The sequence below is a fragment of the Prorops nasuta genome, unplaced genomic scaffold (genome assembly GCF_024137725.1).
Source record: "Prorops nasuta isolate Cenicafe-Biocafe unplaced genomic scaffold, Cenicafe_Pnas_1.2 PNAS00010, whole genome shotgun sequence".
NCBI lineage: Eukaryota > Metazoa > Arthropoda > Insecta > Hymenoptera > Bethylidae > Prorops > Prorops nasuta.
The window spans coordinates 3,682,397-3,700,131 of record NW_027116807.1 but is presented as its reverse complement, the minus strand read 5'-3'; the positions used below and the strand labels follow the sequence as shown (position 1 = coordinate 3,700,131).

At 43.9% G+C, this 17,735-nt stretch overlaps 3 protein-coding genes across 5 annotated transcripts; 2 read left to right on the top strand and 1 right to left on the bottom strand.

The window, feature by feature from the left end:
• The first annotated feature begins 526 nt into the window (after positions 1–526).
• LOC136776655 (alpha-tocopherol transfer protein-like) lies at positions 527–4,835 on the top strand. 3 transcript variants are annotated; one of them, XM_066732359.1, is made up of 6 exons: positions 527–1,357; positions 2,766–2,881; positions 3,016–3,278; positions 3,486–3,580; positions 3,995–4,309; positions 4,398–4,835. In XM_066732359.1, the coding sequence occupies exons 3-6, from the start codon at positions 3,095–3,097 to the stop codon at positions 4,740–4,742; spliced, it is 939 nt and encodes a 312-aa protein (XP_066588456.1). In that variant the 5' UTR covers positions 527–1,357; positions 2,766–2,881; positions 3,016–3,094; the 3' UTR covers positions 4,743–4,835. The 3 variants fall into 3 exon arrangements, with proteins under 3 accessions (XP_066588456.1, XP_066588455.1, XP_066588454.1); XM_066732358.1 differs by lacking the exon at positions 527–1,357 and adding an exon at positions 2,079–2,165; XM_066732357.1 differs by lacking the exon at positions 527–1,357 and having other exon boundaries at positions 2,231–2,881.
• Positions 4,836–5,590: 755 nt separating this feature from the next.
• On the top strand, positions 5,591–11,703 carry Ac3 (Adenylate cyclase 3). Its single transcript, XM_066733051.1, has 9 exons — positions 5,591–6,627; positions 7,668–8,047; positions 8,882–9,166; positions 9,277–9,554; positions 9,671–9,999; positions 10,094–10,429; positions 10,513–10,818; positions 10,892–11,227; positions 11,320–11,703. The coding sequence occupies exons 1-9, from the start codon at positions 6,076–6,078 to the stop codon at positions 11,500–11,502; spliced, it is 2,985 nt and encodes a 994-aa protein (XP_066589148.1). The 5' UTR covers positions 5,591–6,075; the 3' UTR covers positions 11,503–11,703.
• A 1,251-nt stretch (positions 11,704–12,954) lies between these two features.
• Positions 12,955–16,968, bottom strand: LOC136777044 (uncharacterized). The gene is made up of 4 exons (XM_066733077.1): positions 16,839–16,968; positions 15,821–16,090; positions 15,441–15,727; positions 12,955–15,169 (listed from the first exon to the last, which is right to left on the bottom strand). The coding sequence occupies exons 1-4, from the start codon at positions 16,842–16,844 to the stop codon at positions 14,872–14,874; spliced, it is 861 nt and encodes a 286-aa protein (XP_066589174.1). The 5' UTR covers positions 16,845–16,968; the 3' UTR covers positions 12,955–14,871.
• Positions 16,969–17,735: the final 767 nt, after the last annotated feature.

Here is a 17,735-nt window from a genome sequence, read left to right as displayed (position 1 = left end):
AAAACCTCTACGAGTGTTAATAGTTTCTCTGATAACGAGACTATGTGTGTATATATATATATATATATGAAAATTAGGAGTTGTGGTCTCTGATTCGAGGGAAAACTAAGCAACGGATCTGCATAATTTATCAGGTTTTTCTGCTCCACGGTCAATATGAAATTCATGAAGCTCCTGCGCGCAATGGACTTGATTTTTTCCCCTAATTTACATATTTATGGATTATTCCTGTTTGAGAAGTTAAGTCGAAGAAGGGGACGTTTTTATACACGATGCTGTATGCATGCGTCGGATGGGATTGGATGGTGGGGAACAAACAGATTCTGTGTGTGTTTATGTACGCACACATATATATTTATACTATGAATACGAGGAAGAAGACATTGTTAGAAGGGGAATCGGGTGTCTGGTTGATTCATGACTGCGGAATACTATATAATAATTGAAGAATGCTTGAAATTAAGTAGAGGTCGTTGCAACCGTACAAGACTGAGAAAGAAATATAATTAAAGTATGAGTTAACTCGACGAGAAGTGGCTGCAATGACTGCCTCGGTGTTTCGATATCTGCTAACTCGGTTCGTCGAATGTTTCAATTTCCTTCGCGTGGAGAAATCGCCGGCTATGGGGAATCGCATCGGAGGGGTACCACCCAATATAAACGATTTTGAACATTTAACCAAGAAGGGAAATTGCATGCAAATATTGCAAAAAGTCGTTTGAAAATAATATTAGTAAACATAAATAAAACACAAAGCCAGAGATAGCGAGTCGTATCAGTGATAATCAATAACATATTTTGAAAATTTTTTCAACAGGGGAACTTACATAGGAAACAATGAAAAGGTTGCAAAGAGTTGCTTGAAAACGAAACTAATGTAGAGGTAGACAAATATATACAGACAGAGAGAGATGGAAAGAGATGAATCGCGATGAGGAACGCGAGACGACCCATGGCCGGCTGAACTCGCTCGCACCGCTGGAAAGGTGATTGTGCCATAGCGGTCTTGCAACTTTCTCGCCTCGGTGCGGAATAATATCGCTAGATGCGGAAGAGCGTCGAAAGTTGCTTGGTGTATACACTGTCGATGCATTGGCAGTACTCGCTAGATCGTTGATCCACTAGGATCAAGCTAGGATCGTCCTAGCGTTTGATCCGAAAAATCCCATCACTGGAAAGTAAAAAGATCGTAAAACGATAATCGAACGTCGAGACTCGTCTTTCATTTCCTCCATAGGAGCGAGCTTCCGTCAGTTCCATCATCGGCCTGTGTCGCAATCAATTTTCTCGCAACCAAAGTCAACGACACAAACAGAGTCAGCCTATCCGCGACTGCTTCCTGCGCACGGAGAGAAAGGTAGTATATACACGCGCGTTACACAGAATTTCTTAGGGGGTTATTCACGGTGAGATCTTATAAACAAGATAAGCATCGATTGTCCTTTTTCTTTCCATGGTGAGAGAAAAAGATCACCCGGTCTTAAGACGGTCTTGTTTACAAGATTCGACACTGATAATACCTTCTTAAGAAGCCAAAACGCTCGTACCGCATTGTTATTGTGTACAAACATTCGTATAATGACGCGTAATAAAACGCGACTCTATCGTTGCGATATAAAATCGAAAGATTTGCGCGAGATACCCGGGCCAGTGAGGTAAACAATGGAACATATATAGGTACATATACAAACTGACCGGTAAAAACATGATTAATCTCTGGAAACCGATGAGAGCTCAAGGATCAATTGGATTAAGAACGCGTGGCTTTTAGTCGACGCTAATGATTGTGTATAAAAAGAAAAAAATGTAGAAATAGAAAATATCCATCGAATAATGGCCAAACAGATTATATGTAAAGTGAATAGGGTAATATTGCAAAAGCGGAAGATTGTAGCTATTAAAAATAACTATCGTAGGTGATAAATCGTTAGAGTTTAGTGAATGTTTTATACGCGTAAATGAGACATGTCTGTAAGAGAGAGAGACGGGGATAGAGATATATATAGAGAGAGGGGGGTAGGGGGGGGATCGTTGATGGAGGATAATGCGGATAACGTGGTATATTACGGTAGAAGTGGCGAGACGCCAGAGTTTGAGTTTCGATCGCTGCTGCAGTTTGCAGCAGTTACTGATAGAAAGTAAAAGGACCGCGAGAAAGGATGCAGGTAAGAGGGAATTTTGGTATTCGTCGAGACTGTTCGTAACCCAGTTTCGTTACATCACCGGTAGTATCGAGTGTGCTCCTGCCTTTTCGCTTTCGATTTCAACTCTCAACGGTCTCCACTGCCGTGCCTCGTTTTCGCTCTTGCTTTTGTTTTCGCTGCGTCTCTCTTCGCGACGCGCGCGATCGCTATTCTTCGCTGATCGATTCTTGGAAAGGGGGGAGGGGAGATGTGCGCTCGGAAATAACGAATAGTCGATACACTTTAAACGCGTGAAATAAAAAGTGTTAGACAAACAGTGATTTTCCTCCTATTGGCGTCTCCTCCTCCCCCCTCTCTTCCTCTAACTCTTTTTCTAACGCGCTCCGTCACTTAGGCAAACTGTGCGTAGAAAAGTTGCCTCGCCACTTGAAACCTGCAGCGAAAGAAACTCGCCAGTTGCGAATGACGCTTGTAACGATAGTCGTGGATATTCTCCGCAAGCGGAAGTGAAGAACAAAGGCAACTTTGCGAGAATCAAGTGGCTCGAGAAAATTCTAAATGTCAACGTCTACCACGCTCGTGAAAGACGCTAATGCTAAAAATGGCGACGTCTGTTCGCAGGGGGAAGAGCGATCGAGAGAAGCAAGCGAAGGGACGAAAAACGATGAGAAGAGAACGATTCACAAAGAACAGAAAATTATATTGGACGATCCGAAGCGTCTTTTGTCGAATAGCAGGTTTGTCCAGTCCAGCTTTATATATCAACGCACAGTGTATACATATATATATATATATATATATATATATAGTTTTCGTGATAATTAAACTCGATCAAGAGTCGACTCACTTTGCATTTGTGTTTCGCGAGAAGAAAGCCGCACCAGAGGAGGACGAGGGAGAGTCTTCGAGATGAGGAATTAGAGATTGGCGTGGATTGCAACTTTGAAGAGATGCCTGAGGAAGGGGAGGAGAAGTGGGGGAAGGACGGGAGGGTAACAAGGAAGGACGAGGAACTGATTCTGGATTTCGAGGAACCAACCGACGAGGAGACGCTAGAATTCGCGCGTACAGAAGTGGGCGAGAGCGACGAGGTCAAGTGTCAAACTCTTCAGGAACTACGAGACTTGATTTACGGTAATTAGCCGCGGCTCAGCCAGGAGATGTACAGGCACCGCCAGAAATGGCATTCTACACTTTAGTATACTTTATGCATACTTTGTGTATATTATATGCGCGTGCAAAAAATATGCCAAAACTAGAACGCCACTTCCGACGGTGCCTTTATGTACTTGCAACAAACTTTTCTTCTCCCCCCCCCCCCTTTTTCTTCACTGTTCACAGAACGAGGGGAGTGTCTTCCCAACCGAATGGACGACGAATTCCTCATCAGGTTCCTACGTGCTAGGAACTTTAATATTTACCGAGCACACAGGCTGGTGCGTGTGTTTACACATATATACATATTATATTTCAAAATCTCCATTTTGGTACCACACCCTAGACGAGAACGTCCTAATTCTTCTCATCATCGAGGAGGTTCGAGTGTATATAGTATTATCGGCTTTGAAAATTGAACGTTTCTATCGCTCAAGCTATCACGCGATCACGGTGCTATTGCGCAATTATGCCAAGGAGAGGTTAGCCTCGCACTGTACCTGCATCGCGAAGCATGCCTTCCAGAAGCCTAGAGTCTTTCGAAATTGTCAATCGCTCCAACAATAATCAGTCTCGTTAATATATATATTTCCCCTCCGTCCGGCATTACGAACAATAGGTTTTTAAAGATTTTCAGCTTGTGCAACAAATATATGTATTATTAAGAGAAACCAAAAACACAAAATTGAGAACAGATGGTGAGGTATTTCGAGTTCAAGGAGGCTCATCCGGAGATCCATCGTGGAGTAAATCCCCTGCAGCTTTCGCATCTCGGTGACGACGATGTGATGACTGTACCGGCTTATAGGACTCCGTGCGGACGACGGATGATGATTTACCGACTGGGCAACTGGGATCCGCGGAAATTTTCTATCGACGAGTTGTTCAAGGGGACCGTGATCATCCTCGAAATCGGGATTCTCGAGCCCAGGGCGCAGATACTAGGTGGTGTGGTTGTCTTTGATTTGAAGGGCATTACGATGAATCATGTATGGACGATAACTCCACAGGTGGGTGCTGTTTACTTCTTAGGGATCGTATGCGCGCGCATCCTCGCTCACTGCATTACCGACCGAGCTAACCTCAAATTTTTTCCAGGTTGCCAGTATGGTAATATCGTTAATGGTAACCTCGCATCCTATGAAAACGCACGCTATACACATCTTGAATCAATCCTGGGTGTTCGACGCTATGTTCGCGGTGTTCAAACCACTGCTCAACGCCAAAATGAAGGAGAAGATATTCTTCCACGGTTCGGATATGGCAAGCTTCCACAGACACATTTCACCGGAGTACTTGCCAAAGATGTACGGAGGTATAAGGGAGGAGCTGCCTTATCATCAATGGTTCAATGCCCTCTGCAGTGTCCCAAAAGTAGTCAAGGAGATGTATGCGCTCGGCTACACGGCACCCGAAGAAGTTCTCCGAATTATGGAGGATTAATCTCCCAACGCGATAAATCATATTTTTACACTTGCTATTTTTCCTCGTTCAAATAATTGTTTCTTGTAATAAATAAAAGAGAACCGCGTAGTATTTATGCTTCTTTTTAATAATCCCCATCTACCCCAGTAGCACACGACATTCAGGGGATACTCTCTGCATGTTTATGGGACATGGGTACATCCTTGGAACGTTCTGAGGATATCCTGGAGATTTTGTAATATTAGCTCATGTATCTATTATTTGCACGGGAAAGCTTTTGAACTAGCGATTCCTAGAAGAGGAACGAATCCGAATATCTAAATCTTGTAAAACTATTCAATATGTTATCGTTTTGTCAAAGCCAATGACGCAGGTCTGTATATACAGTATAAGTACACGTTGTTATAATAAAAGGAGTGTATACAGCAAAAGTGCAAGTATAAAGGCATTCTCCCTTGGAAACTATGATACATTGATCGTTCTCTGGTCGATCGTTCCTCAGGTATACATCTATATACTATCATAGTGAAACATTGGAGCAATAGCGGTGGGAAAATGCAGAAATTATTCCGGCGGAAGATTATCTGCTCGTTTCACGGTTCTAGAAAGGAAAAGGAATAAAGTGGTATAAGGGGGAGGTAAAAAGGGGTAGAGAGGGTGGGTGGGAGGGAGAAAAAGTGTAGAGCTCGTGATGGTTAATATCGACCCGAGTAGGGTCGAGTCGAGGGGTTCCATGGCGCACGCCTGGACTACCGTAGGGTGAGGGGGTGGGGAGATTGTTGGTTGGTGAAGAGGAGACTCCGTGGTGCGCAGAGAAGAAAGTGGAAGGGGACAAAGAGAGCAGGAAAGAGAAGTGGCCGCCGGTGGTAGTAGTAACCCGGGCAGTTCCGCGTGCGCGGCTGCTGCATCCGAGAGTGGTCGGTGCAGCTCCGTGTGCGTGCGTGCGTGCGTGCATGCGTGCGTGCGTGCGTGCGTGCGTGCACGCCTGGCTGCCTGCCTAGACCATCATCACAATAAACCCCGCGCGCTGTTGGCCTTTCCTTGCACCGAAACGAAAACTCGGGCCGATCGTGCACGGCGATCATCCACTTTGCGGCAAGTTTCGCTCGACCTCGCCCAGCCTAGTCACCTCGCCTCTTGACAGCAGAGCTCCTCCTCGCGGAAGAATGACAATTGGAACGAGCGATCAAACGAGAATGAGGAGAACCACGTAGGAGGGAAAGATTGCACGTTGGAAAGAAAAATTGCAACTTGGTGTGGTTGTAAAAAATGAGAGGCAATTGAGAGAGTGGTGGGGAGTGAATATAGAGAGAGAGAGAGAGAGAGAGAGATAGGAGCGAGAGGATCAAGTATGCCGGATCGAGTGGAGACTCTGAACGAGGATTCGTACCTTGCGTCGGGTAGACCGTCGAATCTCTTGAGGACCAGTTTCAGCAATGCACAGTTGGAGAAGCTTTATCAGGCATCCTCGCTGCAGCAGCGTCGCGGTGGACTGGAGTGCTTCCTCCTCTCCGCCACTATTTATGGTTTATACACGGCGGCGATCCCCGGTAGCGAGTTGGCCATCCGGGGAATAACAGCTGTTTACGTCGGAGTGAATCTGGGCCTCTTGGCCTGGGCCGAGAGTAGCAGTCGTGCGAGAGACGTGCTCTGGTCGATCGTGCCCCACGTGGCCTGGCAACTCTCGACCGCCGAGTTACTCTCTCAGCTGTTTCACAAGAGTAGCGAGGTCACACCAAGGGACGGCCTCGGATGGCTCTTGCTACTGCTCTACCTCCTCTTCGCCACCCTACCCCTCAGACTACCACTGTGCTACCTTCTTGGCTTGGGAACGGCCGCTACCTACATCGTCTCTGTCGTTGGACTTTCCAAGGCCCCGACTCAAACTCCTCTCGATGTCCTGGTAAGTACACGCTTGTATATATATATATATATACAGAGTCCACTAGATAAAATGACCCAGAAGATGGACATAAAAGTGTGTTTATCTTTGTAACTATAAGAGATATCAATCTTTTGTACATGACCTTTTTAAGTGCTAATCAAAAGACGCTGAGGAAAGGTCATATAAAAAAAAATTCATCTTTCTTATAGTGTCGAGTATAAACAGAATTTTATGTCTCCATGGTTTGAGGTGCTTTATCTGACGGGTCCTATACATATGCCTCCCCTAGAATTACTCTCATTATTATTTATCCTTGTATATATATATATATATATATATATACTCGAAAAGAGATGTAACGTGCCATCCTCCGCCATATTGATTTTCCCCACGAATTAAATTTTCATGCGTTCGATACTAATTGTGGTTTTCCAGTAGGTACTCTATACGGTATATACGTACTTTTATGATCGATCAGTGATTTCTCAGATGGACTAACTGGATAAGTGTCTGGAACGTGGCTAGCACGTGGCGTTGCAGCAAAAGTCGTTAGTGACACTCGAGTAGAGTTCGGTGAATGGTAGTTTAAAATAGAGCTAGCTGTGAAGCTGTATTGGTATAGCACAGTATATATACCCACACGATTCACAATAGTTTTTTCGCAACGATGGGGAACGTTCGCTGGTCTCCTCAGTATTCACACGAGTCAACCTCGAGTTCCAATCGATTGGATCAGCGTGGAATTAAACGGTTTGTGGTCCCATCTCGCTGATTCTGTCAAATTCTACGCTGTGTTGGTATTACACAGTATACACATACACATAAATTCCTATAATTTTGCAACAACTACATAGAAAACGATACTGATCTCTTCATCATTTACGCGAGTGAAGCTCGACTTCCAATCTCCTGTATCCTTGTAGAACGAAACAATTTGTTACCTGATTCATCAGTTCTACCAAAATTAGCACCATGAATCTCGGTCGCACGTTGAATGTCTGAAATGCGAGTGGGAGAATCGAGGGTAATAACATTGACTTTTCACCGATGATTTGCAGATCCTGACGGTGACACTGTCGGCTGGTGCCGTGATCCTAGGAGCCGCCAATTATTCACTGGCGGAATTCCAGCAGCGACGAGCCTTCCTGGAGACGAGACAGAGTCTGGAGGTGCAATTGGTGATCGAGGAGCAAAGCGCCGAGCAGGAGAGGCTCCTGCTGAGCGTCCTGCCGGAACACGTGGCTGTTATGATGAGGCAGGACCTCGGTGCCTCCATGGACACGCAATTCAAAAAGATTTACATGTCCAGACACGAGAACGTCTCGATCTTGTACGCGGATATAGTGGGTTTCACGGCGATATCGTCGACTTACAGCGCCAGCGAGCTCGTGAAAATCCTCAACGAGCTCTTCGCCAGATTCGATCAGCTCAGCGAGAGGTAAATCCTTGCTCCAGCAGTTTCCGTTACTCGATCATCTCTCTCTTTCTCGAACGTGGAGAGCCACGCGCCGATAGAAATTTTATTTATAAGACCAGCCGTGTGCGAGGAGAGTCCTTCGAGGACGAGGAAGCAATCGATAATCGCGCGCGTCCAGGGACGTCTGGCTCCCTCGTTAAATCCCGCTTCGCGATGCGGTACGCGATGCCTGAAAACGGATATTCGCTATGTGCACACTGCACTGTTGCGTTACGTTCAGAAGGTTTTTCCAGCGGATTCGGACCGTACTAGTCGGACGATCTTTAAATTTCAACGAAAACACAGAGTTCTTTTATAAAATTAATAATTAATCACGAAATTTCTATGATAACGCATTTTACCGGATTATTAGCACTCGTAGCAATTTTAGAACCTGTATATTACTATTTTTCTGTTTTGTTTAGCGATGACGACAAATTAGCATTATCTTCTCGATTTTCATTTTTTCAGATTCATTACAGTTCTAATTATCGGTAAATTTTGTCATTTTTGCCAGACTTTTTTCATTTACGTTTATACAGTTACGTATTCTCTCTTAACTATCACTGTGTAGGCTTGTATGGTCCCAATAGGGATTCATGTACATCAGCACAACGATAATGAAGCGAGAAAGTGTAGTAGTATATATTTACGCATACTACTAACGCTGTCTCCCGTTAATTTTATTAAGTCTTCAAGTGTGTTTTTCGTGTACATATATATATATATATATACACAGATACACATTCCCACTTTAATATATATCGTTGCATCGACACGCACAGTACCCATAGTATCCATAGGAATATTACGCAGGTACGAACAGTTGAGAATCAAGATATTGGGTGACTGTTACTACTGCATAAGTGGAGCACCCGTGGAAAGGCCAGACCACGCGATTCTCTGCGTGCACATGGGACTGTCGATGGTGGAGGCGATCAAGTACGTCCAGCAAACGACCAACAGTCCTGTCGACATGAGAGTGGGTATTCATACGGGGGCTGTATTGGCTGGTGTCCTTGGCCAGAGGCAGTGGCAATTCGACGTATACAGCAAGGACGTGGAACTGGCGAATAAAATGGAGAGTAGTGGGAAGGCAGGGTGGGTCAAAAGCTAATTTTCTTTGATAGCCAAGAAATCTTCCATTCCCCCCCCCCCCTCCCCCACTCCAATCAAGAGATTTTTCATGTTTACGTATGGTCGTCACGTAGGAGGGTGCACATTTCCAACACAACGTTGAGCTTCTTGAACGGTGAATTCGAGGTGGAACCGGCGTACGGGGAGAAGAGGGAGGAAGCTTTGCAAAGGGCTGGATTGGTAACGTACTTTATCGTAAGAGCACTGAGACCATTCAAACCGGCAGTGACGAAAAGTTTGGCATCGTTGGCCGATGTCGAAGCTTCGAGAAAATTCATCGAGAGCACCAAGAGACACAACGAGGACTCTGAGGAGTTTCGCCAACGTTTGAGGAAGGAGCTCGATAGCAAAGGTGTGTGCGTTGTGTATATCGCAAATATACGTGTGCATACCACTTGTTAATTGGAGATATATATCATCCATATATATAGAGAGAGAATTCTCACGCTACAGGAGTTGAAATTTCAGGTGGTGCAGCAAATCTCAAGGGTCAAGCATCTTGGTTGACGTTACATTTTAAAGAGGCGAGCGTCGAGAAGGGTTTTCACCGTGGAGAAGAGGCGTTCTCGCCACTCTCCTTGTTAGGCGGACCACTCACTGTACTCTGCGCTTCGCCTGTCTGGAGGTTGCAGCCTTGGAGTCCTTTCACCTGGGGAGGAGCTGGCGTGGTTGCACTCTTCGGGGTGGTGCTGGCTGGTGCCACTTGCCTCGGTAGTGCCGTTAGGGCAGCCTGGCTCAGAAGGACCCTGTCCTATCTCATGACATTTTCTCTCATCGTATTTCTACTTCTAGATATGGTGAACCATCCTCTTACTATATATATATATACAACATCCATCAATTGACTCTTCCAAGTACTGCTCCTCGATAATCCAAACGTCACGTTTGCAGGGAAATTGCGCGATAATCGACGAGATCGAGCCACCGGTCAATAGCTCGAGTAGCCATCAAGCAAAATGTCCTTATCCATCTTACTACTCGTACGTGGGGGTCCTGGCACTGATAACTATATCGATGCCAACTTATCTCTGCTATATGCGCAAAGCGTTCCTAATGTATCTTCTGGCCGGTGCACAGTGCTGCCTGAATATAATGTTCCTGGGACATAGCCTGGATCGCGAAGACATCGCCTCGACACCACCAGGACCCGTTCCTTTTCCACTTAAATATTCCTTGTCCGCCACTATATTGACCATCGCTACTGCTCTCGTGATCGTCGCGAGATACGTGAGTGTCCATATGTATAAGCAATCCTGCGTCCTCTTCGGACTAGTTTCGCGCACCTCAAGGTAAAATTCCTCCGATTTTAGGGAGAAAAGGCCAGGAGAACTCTGTACCTCCGTGGGAGAGAGGTGGCTGCTCAGAGGGAGAGGGCAGCGGACATGAAACGAAGAAACGGTGCGTTGATCTTCAACATCCTACCACCCCACGTGGCCACGTATTTCCTGTCGCGAGCGAGGCATCACGACGATCTGTACAGTCAGAGTTACGCGGAGGTTGGAGTACTGTTCGCCAGTATGCCCAACTTTGCCGACTTCTACAGCGAGGAGAGCATCAATAATCAGGGCCTCGAGTGCCTCAGATTTCTCAACGAGGTCATTTCTGACTTTGACGCTGTGAGATTATTTCCTTTTCTTTGCATGGTTCCTTTGTCTCGTACGTGACTCCTGAGGACCTTGCTTTTTTCAGCTACTGGATCAGAAGAAGTTCAAGGACATCATCAAGATCAAGACGATTGGCTCGACTTACATGGCTGCGTCGGGTATCACGGAATCAGCCGATGCTCAGGATGAGCCTAGGTGGACTCATCTCTCGATCCTTGTGGAATTTGCTCTGGAATTGAAGCAGGCGCTCTCTTGCATAAACGAGCAGAGCTTCAATCATTTTGTATTGAAAATGGGAATCAATCATGGACCGGTGACGGCTGGAGTTATTGGAGCCAGAAAGCCTCATTATGATATATGGGGCAATACTGTGAACGTTGCTTCTAGGATGGAGAGTACTGGAAAAGTTGGATGCATTCAGGTTGTGCTGATTGGTTTGAGATAGATCTTGAAGATGGGTGTGGCTTTTAGAGTTTTTTTTTTGTAATCATTAATATTTTTCTCCTCTTGCAGGTTACTGATGAGACTAGGAAGATTCTCGAACCGTTTGGGTTTGGTTTCGAGCAACGTGGTTTGGTATTCGTCAAGGGTAAGGGACAATTACTTACGCATTATTTGGTATCGAAGGATGGAGTGTCCTTGGATTTGGACAGTGACCTTCCAGTCGAGCCTACTCATCCCATCATCTACCAATAGTTCAATGGCTCTAACAGGGCTTGGAAAAGAGCTTCTTTCGTCATCAGGCGCGATCGTACTAATACTACTACTACTATTTTACTTCCTTGACGATCTGTCCTCCTCCTACCCCTGCCCCTTCACTTTCCTTCTCTTTCTCTCTCACTCTCTCTCTCTCTCTCTCTCTCTCTCTCTCTCTCTCTCTCTCTCTCTCTCTCTCTCTCGCTCACATGTAAACACTATCGTCTAGTGGAAAAACCAGAGTCACCTCGTGGTCTTTGATATGTGAATGAATTTTCTAGTTGTTACATCCTTTCAGCAAAGAAGCTGAAAAGGGTTAAGAGGGCTGTAAATATGGAAAAGGGATGTAAGAGAGAGAGAGAGAGAGAGGGAGAGTAATTTTGTCCTGAGTATTTTCCGCGACGCGTCTGTGATAAATTCGTCGTCGTCCATTAAAATTTTCAGTGTTGTAATTCATAAAAGCTCTTATTGAATTTATTGAAAGTCCCTTAATTTTGGAAGCGCGATATTAACGTAGAGTATAGGGGGGACGATTCTGGGAGACGATAATTGTTTTAGCCTGGCGAAAACTTTGATAAGGCCGCAAGGTCATAAGCCATGTAGATATAATTATTAATCGAGAGTTACAAGGCGCACACGACTGCATATTGGATACTTAGCATTAAACCAAAGAAATTTTGGCCTCTCTGAGCAGCCAAATGGTATACTAGTCGAAAACGAAAAATATACCGTTCTTTGAAAGACTATATGTATATGTATATTTGTGTCCTCCAAAATAATACAATTTATTTTTCTACACTCCGAGTCGCCGAGCTTATCACAGACCAAGCTATCATAAATTCGCGCATAAATGATTTTAAATGATCTATTCGCGATAATTGATAATAGAGTGGTAAGAGCATTTATGTCGATACGTAAATGACAAAAGACAATTGGGATTATAAGTGTGTCGAATAGGAATGTACGGCCTAACTAGGCAACGTGAGCTCACGTGTAATCGACTGGACGATAAAACGAAGAAGAGTGTGAATATTGTAACCAATACCCCCGAGATGAGATGATATGCACACAAACACACACACACATACACAACTGTCCACTGTTCTTTCTAGATTCTAATTTTCCTCAAATTCATTTATCACCGAGAAAAAGTCTAAATCAAAGTTTCGCACAAAAGAAATTTTTATTCTTCGTCGATAAATGTTGATGAAAGCCATTTATAATTTAGTTAGATCCTGTGTAATCATTGTTGATGTACCGTGATTCTCAAAAACTTTTCGGTCGATGGAATAGACGAAAAATAAATAAATAAACGATGAGAAATGATCAAATATTAGATTGTCTGCAAATGCACTCTGTAAAGTAGCAATAAAGAAGAGTTTTGTGTAAATAAACTTACCGTACCGGAGAGGGAGGGGAGGGGGGAGGGGGATTTTTGGAAAGGAAGACGAGATTTGGAGCGAGTGTATAGTCGTGTAAACCGGTGAATCGTTGTTTCATTGTAGATATATCTTATAGACACTATATAGATGTGACAGATTGGGGAGAAATATTACTTGTAAAGTTTCAAATGAACTTAATAAGGAGAAATGTAAAAATTATTCCTATTGACGGAAAAAAAAAGAAAAATATAGAAATTATTGCAATTGAGAGGGTAAGGAAGGGGGTGGAATTCTAAGGAATAACAAAACGGACGTACCTACCGAATATTTAAATTTAAAGCAGTGACCCAAAATTGAAGAAATATTAAGAGGACACAAAGTTTAAATAAGAAGAAACTTCGCTCATGTAAATTAATCAATATCGACAAAAATATATAAAAAAAAACTTTCCGTGTTCCTATTGTTTCATTAATTCCTTCGCTCACTCGTTGCATCATTCTTGGCTTGCCAGAAAAACAAACGCAACAGAGCAGTGATGCAGGTAAGAGGGAAATACACTTTCGTGTATTTATTTATTTACTCTCTCTTTTATCATTGCAAAACGTCCTGTTCATTAGCAAACGGCATAATTGATCAATCGCATGGATAGATAGTTGAACAGATTGATGTATATAGCATTGGCACGAGGGTATAGGTGTATTACATGGTATTTTGGTTGCTCTCACAATCCTCCCAAATATAGTGATCAATATATATATATATATACAGCAGTATTGAAGAAACAGTAGCGATAATGCAACGGGGATTACAGGAATTATACTATAGACATTTTTTTCTAAAGTTATTGAGTTTTCTAGAATCTCTGTGTCTCGTGGACTGTTGTTCCTCTTTTCTTCGTATTAGTGGCTAATCGATAAACAGACTTTCCGTTAAAGTAGAAAATAAAAGGGGGAAAAATAAAAGCATGCCATTCGTTACGTACACGCAGAGATAAGCAGGCGCACGTGTACGATTCTCGTCGGACGCTAAAGTTTTTCAAACAATAGATTATTTTATCGATAAGAATCGAGCTCCTGCATTTTTTTCTCCGAGCACAATATTCATCGCAAAGACTGGTACATGACGCATTTCGTTATCATCGAAAAGTTTCGTTGCTGACAATGTAACAAAGAGATAATATATGTATATATATATAAATATGTACAATATTCTGTATACTATGTATTTATAAGTTTACTTAAATTTATTACGAATGAGAAACTCTGTTTATCATCCGATAAGTAAAAGGCAGAAAGAGATTTTCGAGAATTCCTCTGATAAAGTATAGAAACTCTCGCAAGCTAGTTGTTGGGGATTGAGCATTGGAGATAACGTTTTTCTCTCTACATATTTTTAACTCGCATCCTTTGGGTTTTAACGCATGTTCCTCAATTGGTATCAGGGTAAAACGAAGAACCGTCGATACTCGAAAAATGAACGGAACCGACGTACACTCCGTAGCATCAGGTTAATAATAATACTTAAATTTAATGCTGGACGATATATAGATATAGCAGGCTTCCAGCGATTGTCACGATTAAGAAAGTTTTAAAGCACTTGAAGAGACACTTGTATAGGGTCGATAGTGTTGTCGAGAAGGATTGTTTTCCTAAAATTGATGAATTACGCTTTACAAATGGACAAAGGCACCATTAAGATAAGTTTTAGACGCTATATAGATTACAGTATAGAATTGAGAAAACCAGTGCCCCGTCCGAGGTTAAAAAGACCATGATCGAGAGATTGGTCTTGATCGAATTATATATTCTATATGTATATATATATATAATGTACGAGGTTGAAAAATTGGAGACTCGCAGAGCAAGAAAGGTCTGGGTGGTAATCGAACTTTAGATCAAGCTGCAATAGTGGTGCCAGCGCCCGAGGTTCCACCGTCTTGACTGGGCCACAGTGTTGACGGTTGGCGCTCGGGCGCCAGCAGCCAGCCTCACGTTTTCGCGAATTTGTAAACAACGCCGAACACAAGAACGCTGACAAGCATGAGGACCAGAGCCGTGACGACTTTGGCAAAGGCATTCATGCCTGCACCTTCGGTGTGTGGTTGAGGCCTTCTCGCAGGGGCACTTTGTTTTGACGCCAGGCCCCTCGCCAAAGCTGGAAAAGCCAGACTCTGGGTGAAGGTTAGCTTGTGAAGAGACTCCGACAGGGAGTACGGACCAACCGAGCCACGAGCAGCTGCACGAAGCAACGCGTACTCCAAATCCAAAGCGTCGAACATGCTGTACCTGGTGACAGAAATAACTGTTAAATTTAATGTTGTAAACCTGCCTTACCTACAATTACAAGCGGCCTGCGCATGCGCGAAACAACACAGCACCACTCCAATATTTCTTAATGATTTACAATCAAATCTGGCGAAGTTTTATTATATCTATAATTTAATCTTTCGAAAGGCTAAATTATACCTTGACGTTAACACGAATATCGCGTGACGGTAGGGCAAATGTTATTGTTCCAAGTTTCTAAAATTCTATAGAAATATAGGTTATAGTTTACTTGCTGCTACGACGCCGATCTTGCGAGTGTATGGCCGAGGTGCAGGGCATCGAGCGCAAGCTGCTGGTCGTGGAATTGGATGGACTGGGTGGTAAGTTTGGTCCAGGTTCCTCGTCTATGGGGATTCCATCTGGTAACGATGGACTCTTCGATCGCGAGTAATGATTGCTTGCACCGTAGAGCTGCAGTCGTGCATGGTCCGGGTGCAGAAAGCTCGCTCGGCGTGACTGCTGAGGACTGACCGCGGGACTGTTGCTGACTACACCAGCGCATGGCGATGGTGATGCCTTTGAGATGTAAACAAAAACAAAGGGTTCTCTTAAATAAGAGATCCAGTGTATATCCAATTCTTTCTCGTGGTCTCGTGAGCAATATATCACCTGTATAGACTCTATTCCACTATCGTTCACGCTCTCCGGTGCATCTGGGAAGATGAATGCTTCGACCTGATTGGTCGTCTGGGTTCTTGGCGATTCGCTGGGCCATATGCGAAGTAGAGGGAGCGCGCTTCGTCCCGCTGCTGCACTCTCGCTGCAAACATCCTCAGCAGGCCCCCCTTCCAAATTTTCCCCGATTCCATTTCCGGTTTCGCTTCCGTTTCCTGCTATCGCCGCACCGAGGCATAGCCGACCAAGCTCCCTCAATGGCTTCTGAAGAAACGCGCACGATTTTTACAATACCAAATATAGAAATAACCTTACGCTGGTTTCTCTTCTGGCAAGCACCAAAGCGATCGATATAGAGAGATATAATAATAAATTAAAAAAGCAAAGTAACGCGTTAAAGTTCAGGATGCTATTCGCGTGTTTCGTGCGTGGGCATTAAAAACCCACGTGCATGGGAGGGATCCATCGGATATACATGCAGTTGCCGGATCTTTGCAGAATCGAGAGAAAACGATGCTTCGCCCAGAATTCTTTAATTATATTTTTTTTATCGGTTATAGGATGACAGTACAGGGTAAGTACCTTTCGATCCAAACAACGCGTTTGTAAACGGTGAAAATGTTCAAAGTATTTGTGTAAACAGTGGGAAGTATACTACGATAATGACAGTGTCCTTCGAAGAAACATTGAAAAAATATTAGTCAAGTATAAAAGCAGCTGTATCGACTGAAAAAAAGAATTTAACAAGGCCAAGCTTATTGCTGCCAAAAAGGAGAGTTTTTTAGTAAACAACCATTTGGGAATAATTATAGAAAATTATTACAATTGTTGACCTTGACGGTCACTCTACTGTTGTCAGTGAGAGTTTTCTTTTTGCAGAGATATCGAGTCTCCGCGCTTTGTCGAATAATGTAAACAAGACTAAGGCTTGAGATTTTTTTGATAAATTAGGAGAGGCTGGTTGTACAATTTTTTGAAAAGTCTTTTTTTTCTTTTTTTTTAATGGACCCACCTGCATGTTTCAGGTAAGGGTAGCATGGCAGACGGCTAGCCTGGATTGGACGAGAGATCTGTGCGTTCACAAGTTGATCGGTCCGGTCGAGGGTCGAGCTGTTACTGCTTGCTTTTGCTGGAGGACGAGGCGGCTCGACTCGGCTCGCCTAGTGGAGCTGGGTGGAAGTGGTGGAACTGGAACTGGGCGGAGTGCGGAGTGTGAAGGATTCGGCGTCGAGCGTCCCGTCCGTGGCCATGGCCATGACGTCGTCGTCGGCGGTCGCAGGACAGCATCTTCGAGAATCCTCTATTTTTTCTACTCAATTTTCACGTAGAATCACCTACCACAGTTTCAAAAATAAAAATTCCAATGAAACACAAGCGACTATTTTTTGTTTCATGCTCAATGTAGAATTAAAAGACCTGCGTAGTTATAGTAAATATTTCTTTTATAAAAATAATTCTCCACTGTTTGATTTCTGTTTAAATCATCATAAATCAAAGAGGGAGAGCAGATTGAGAAAATGAAAAATGGGATAGGGGTGAAAATCGGGGAGGGGGGAATTCGAATGTTGCGACGCCGGCGCGAAAGGAGCTACATAGGTCAAGGTCATACTGGTTATAGTCAGCAAGCGAAGCTAGGGCAGTTCGCGCTCGCTACGGCCCTGAAAAAGCTCCGTTTCAAAAACCTACAGAGCGATTCGTTCCCTGCTGCGGATATCAAGGCTCGATATACCCTGCAATTTATCCCAATTTTTCACAATGGTTCGGTTTCAGTCGCAGTATCTTCACGTCCGCTGAAAAGAGTTCACGGCTGCTGGAAAACTAAAAATTTTATGATCATAGTCGAGGCTGAACGATAACGGGGGGTGCAGCCTTCGACTGCAATCTTCAGCTTCTTAAAATTGCAGTACTA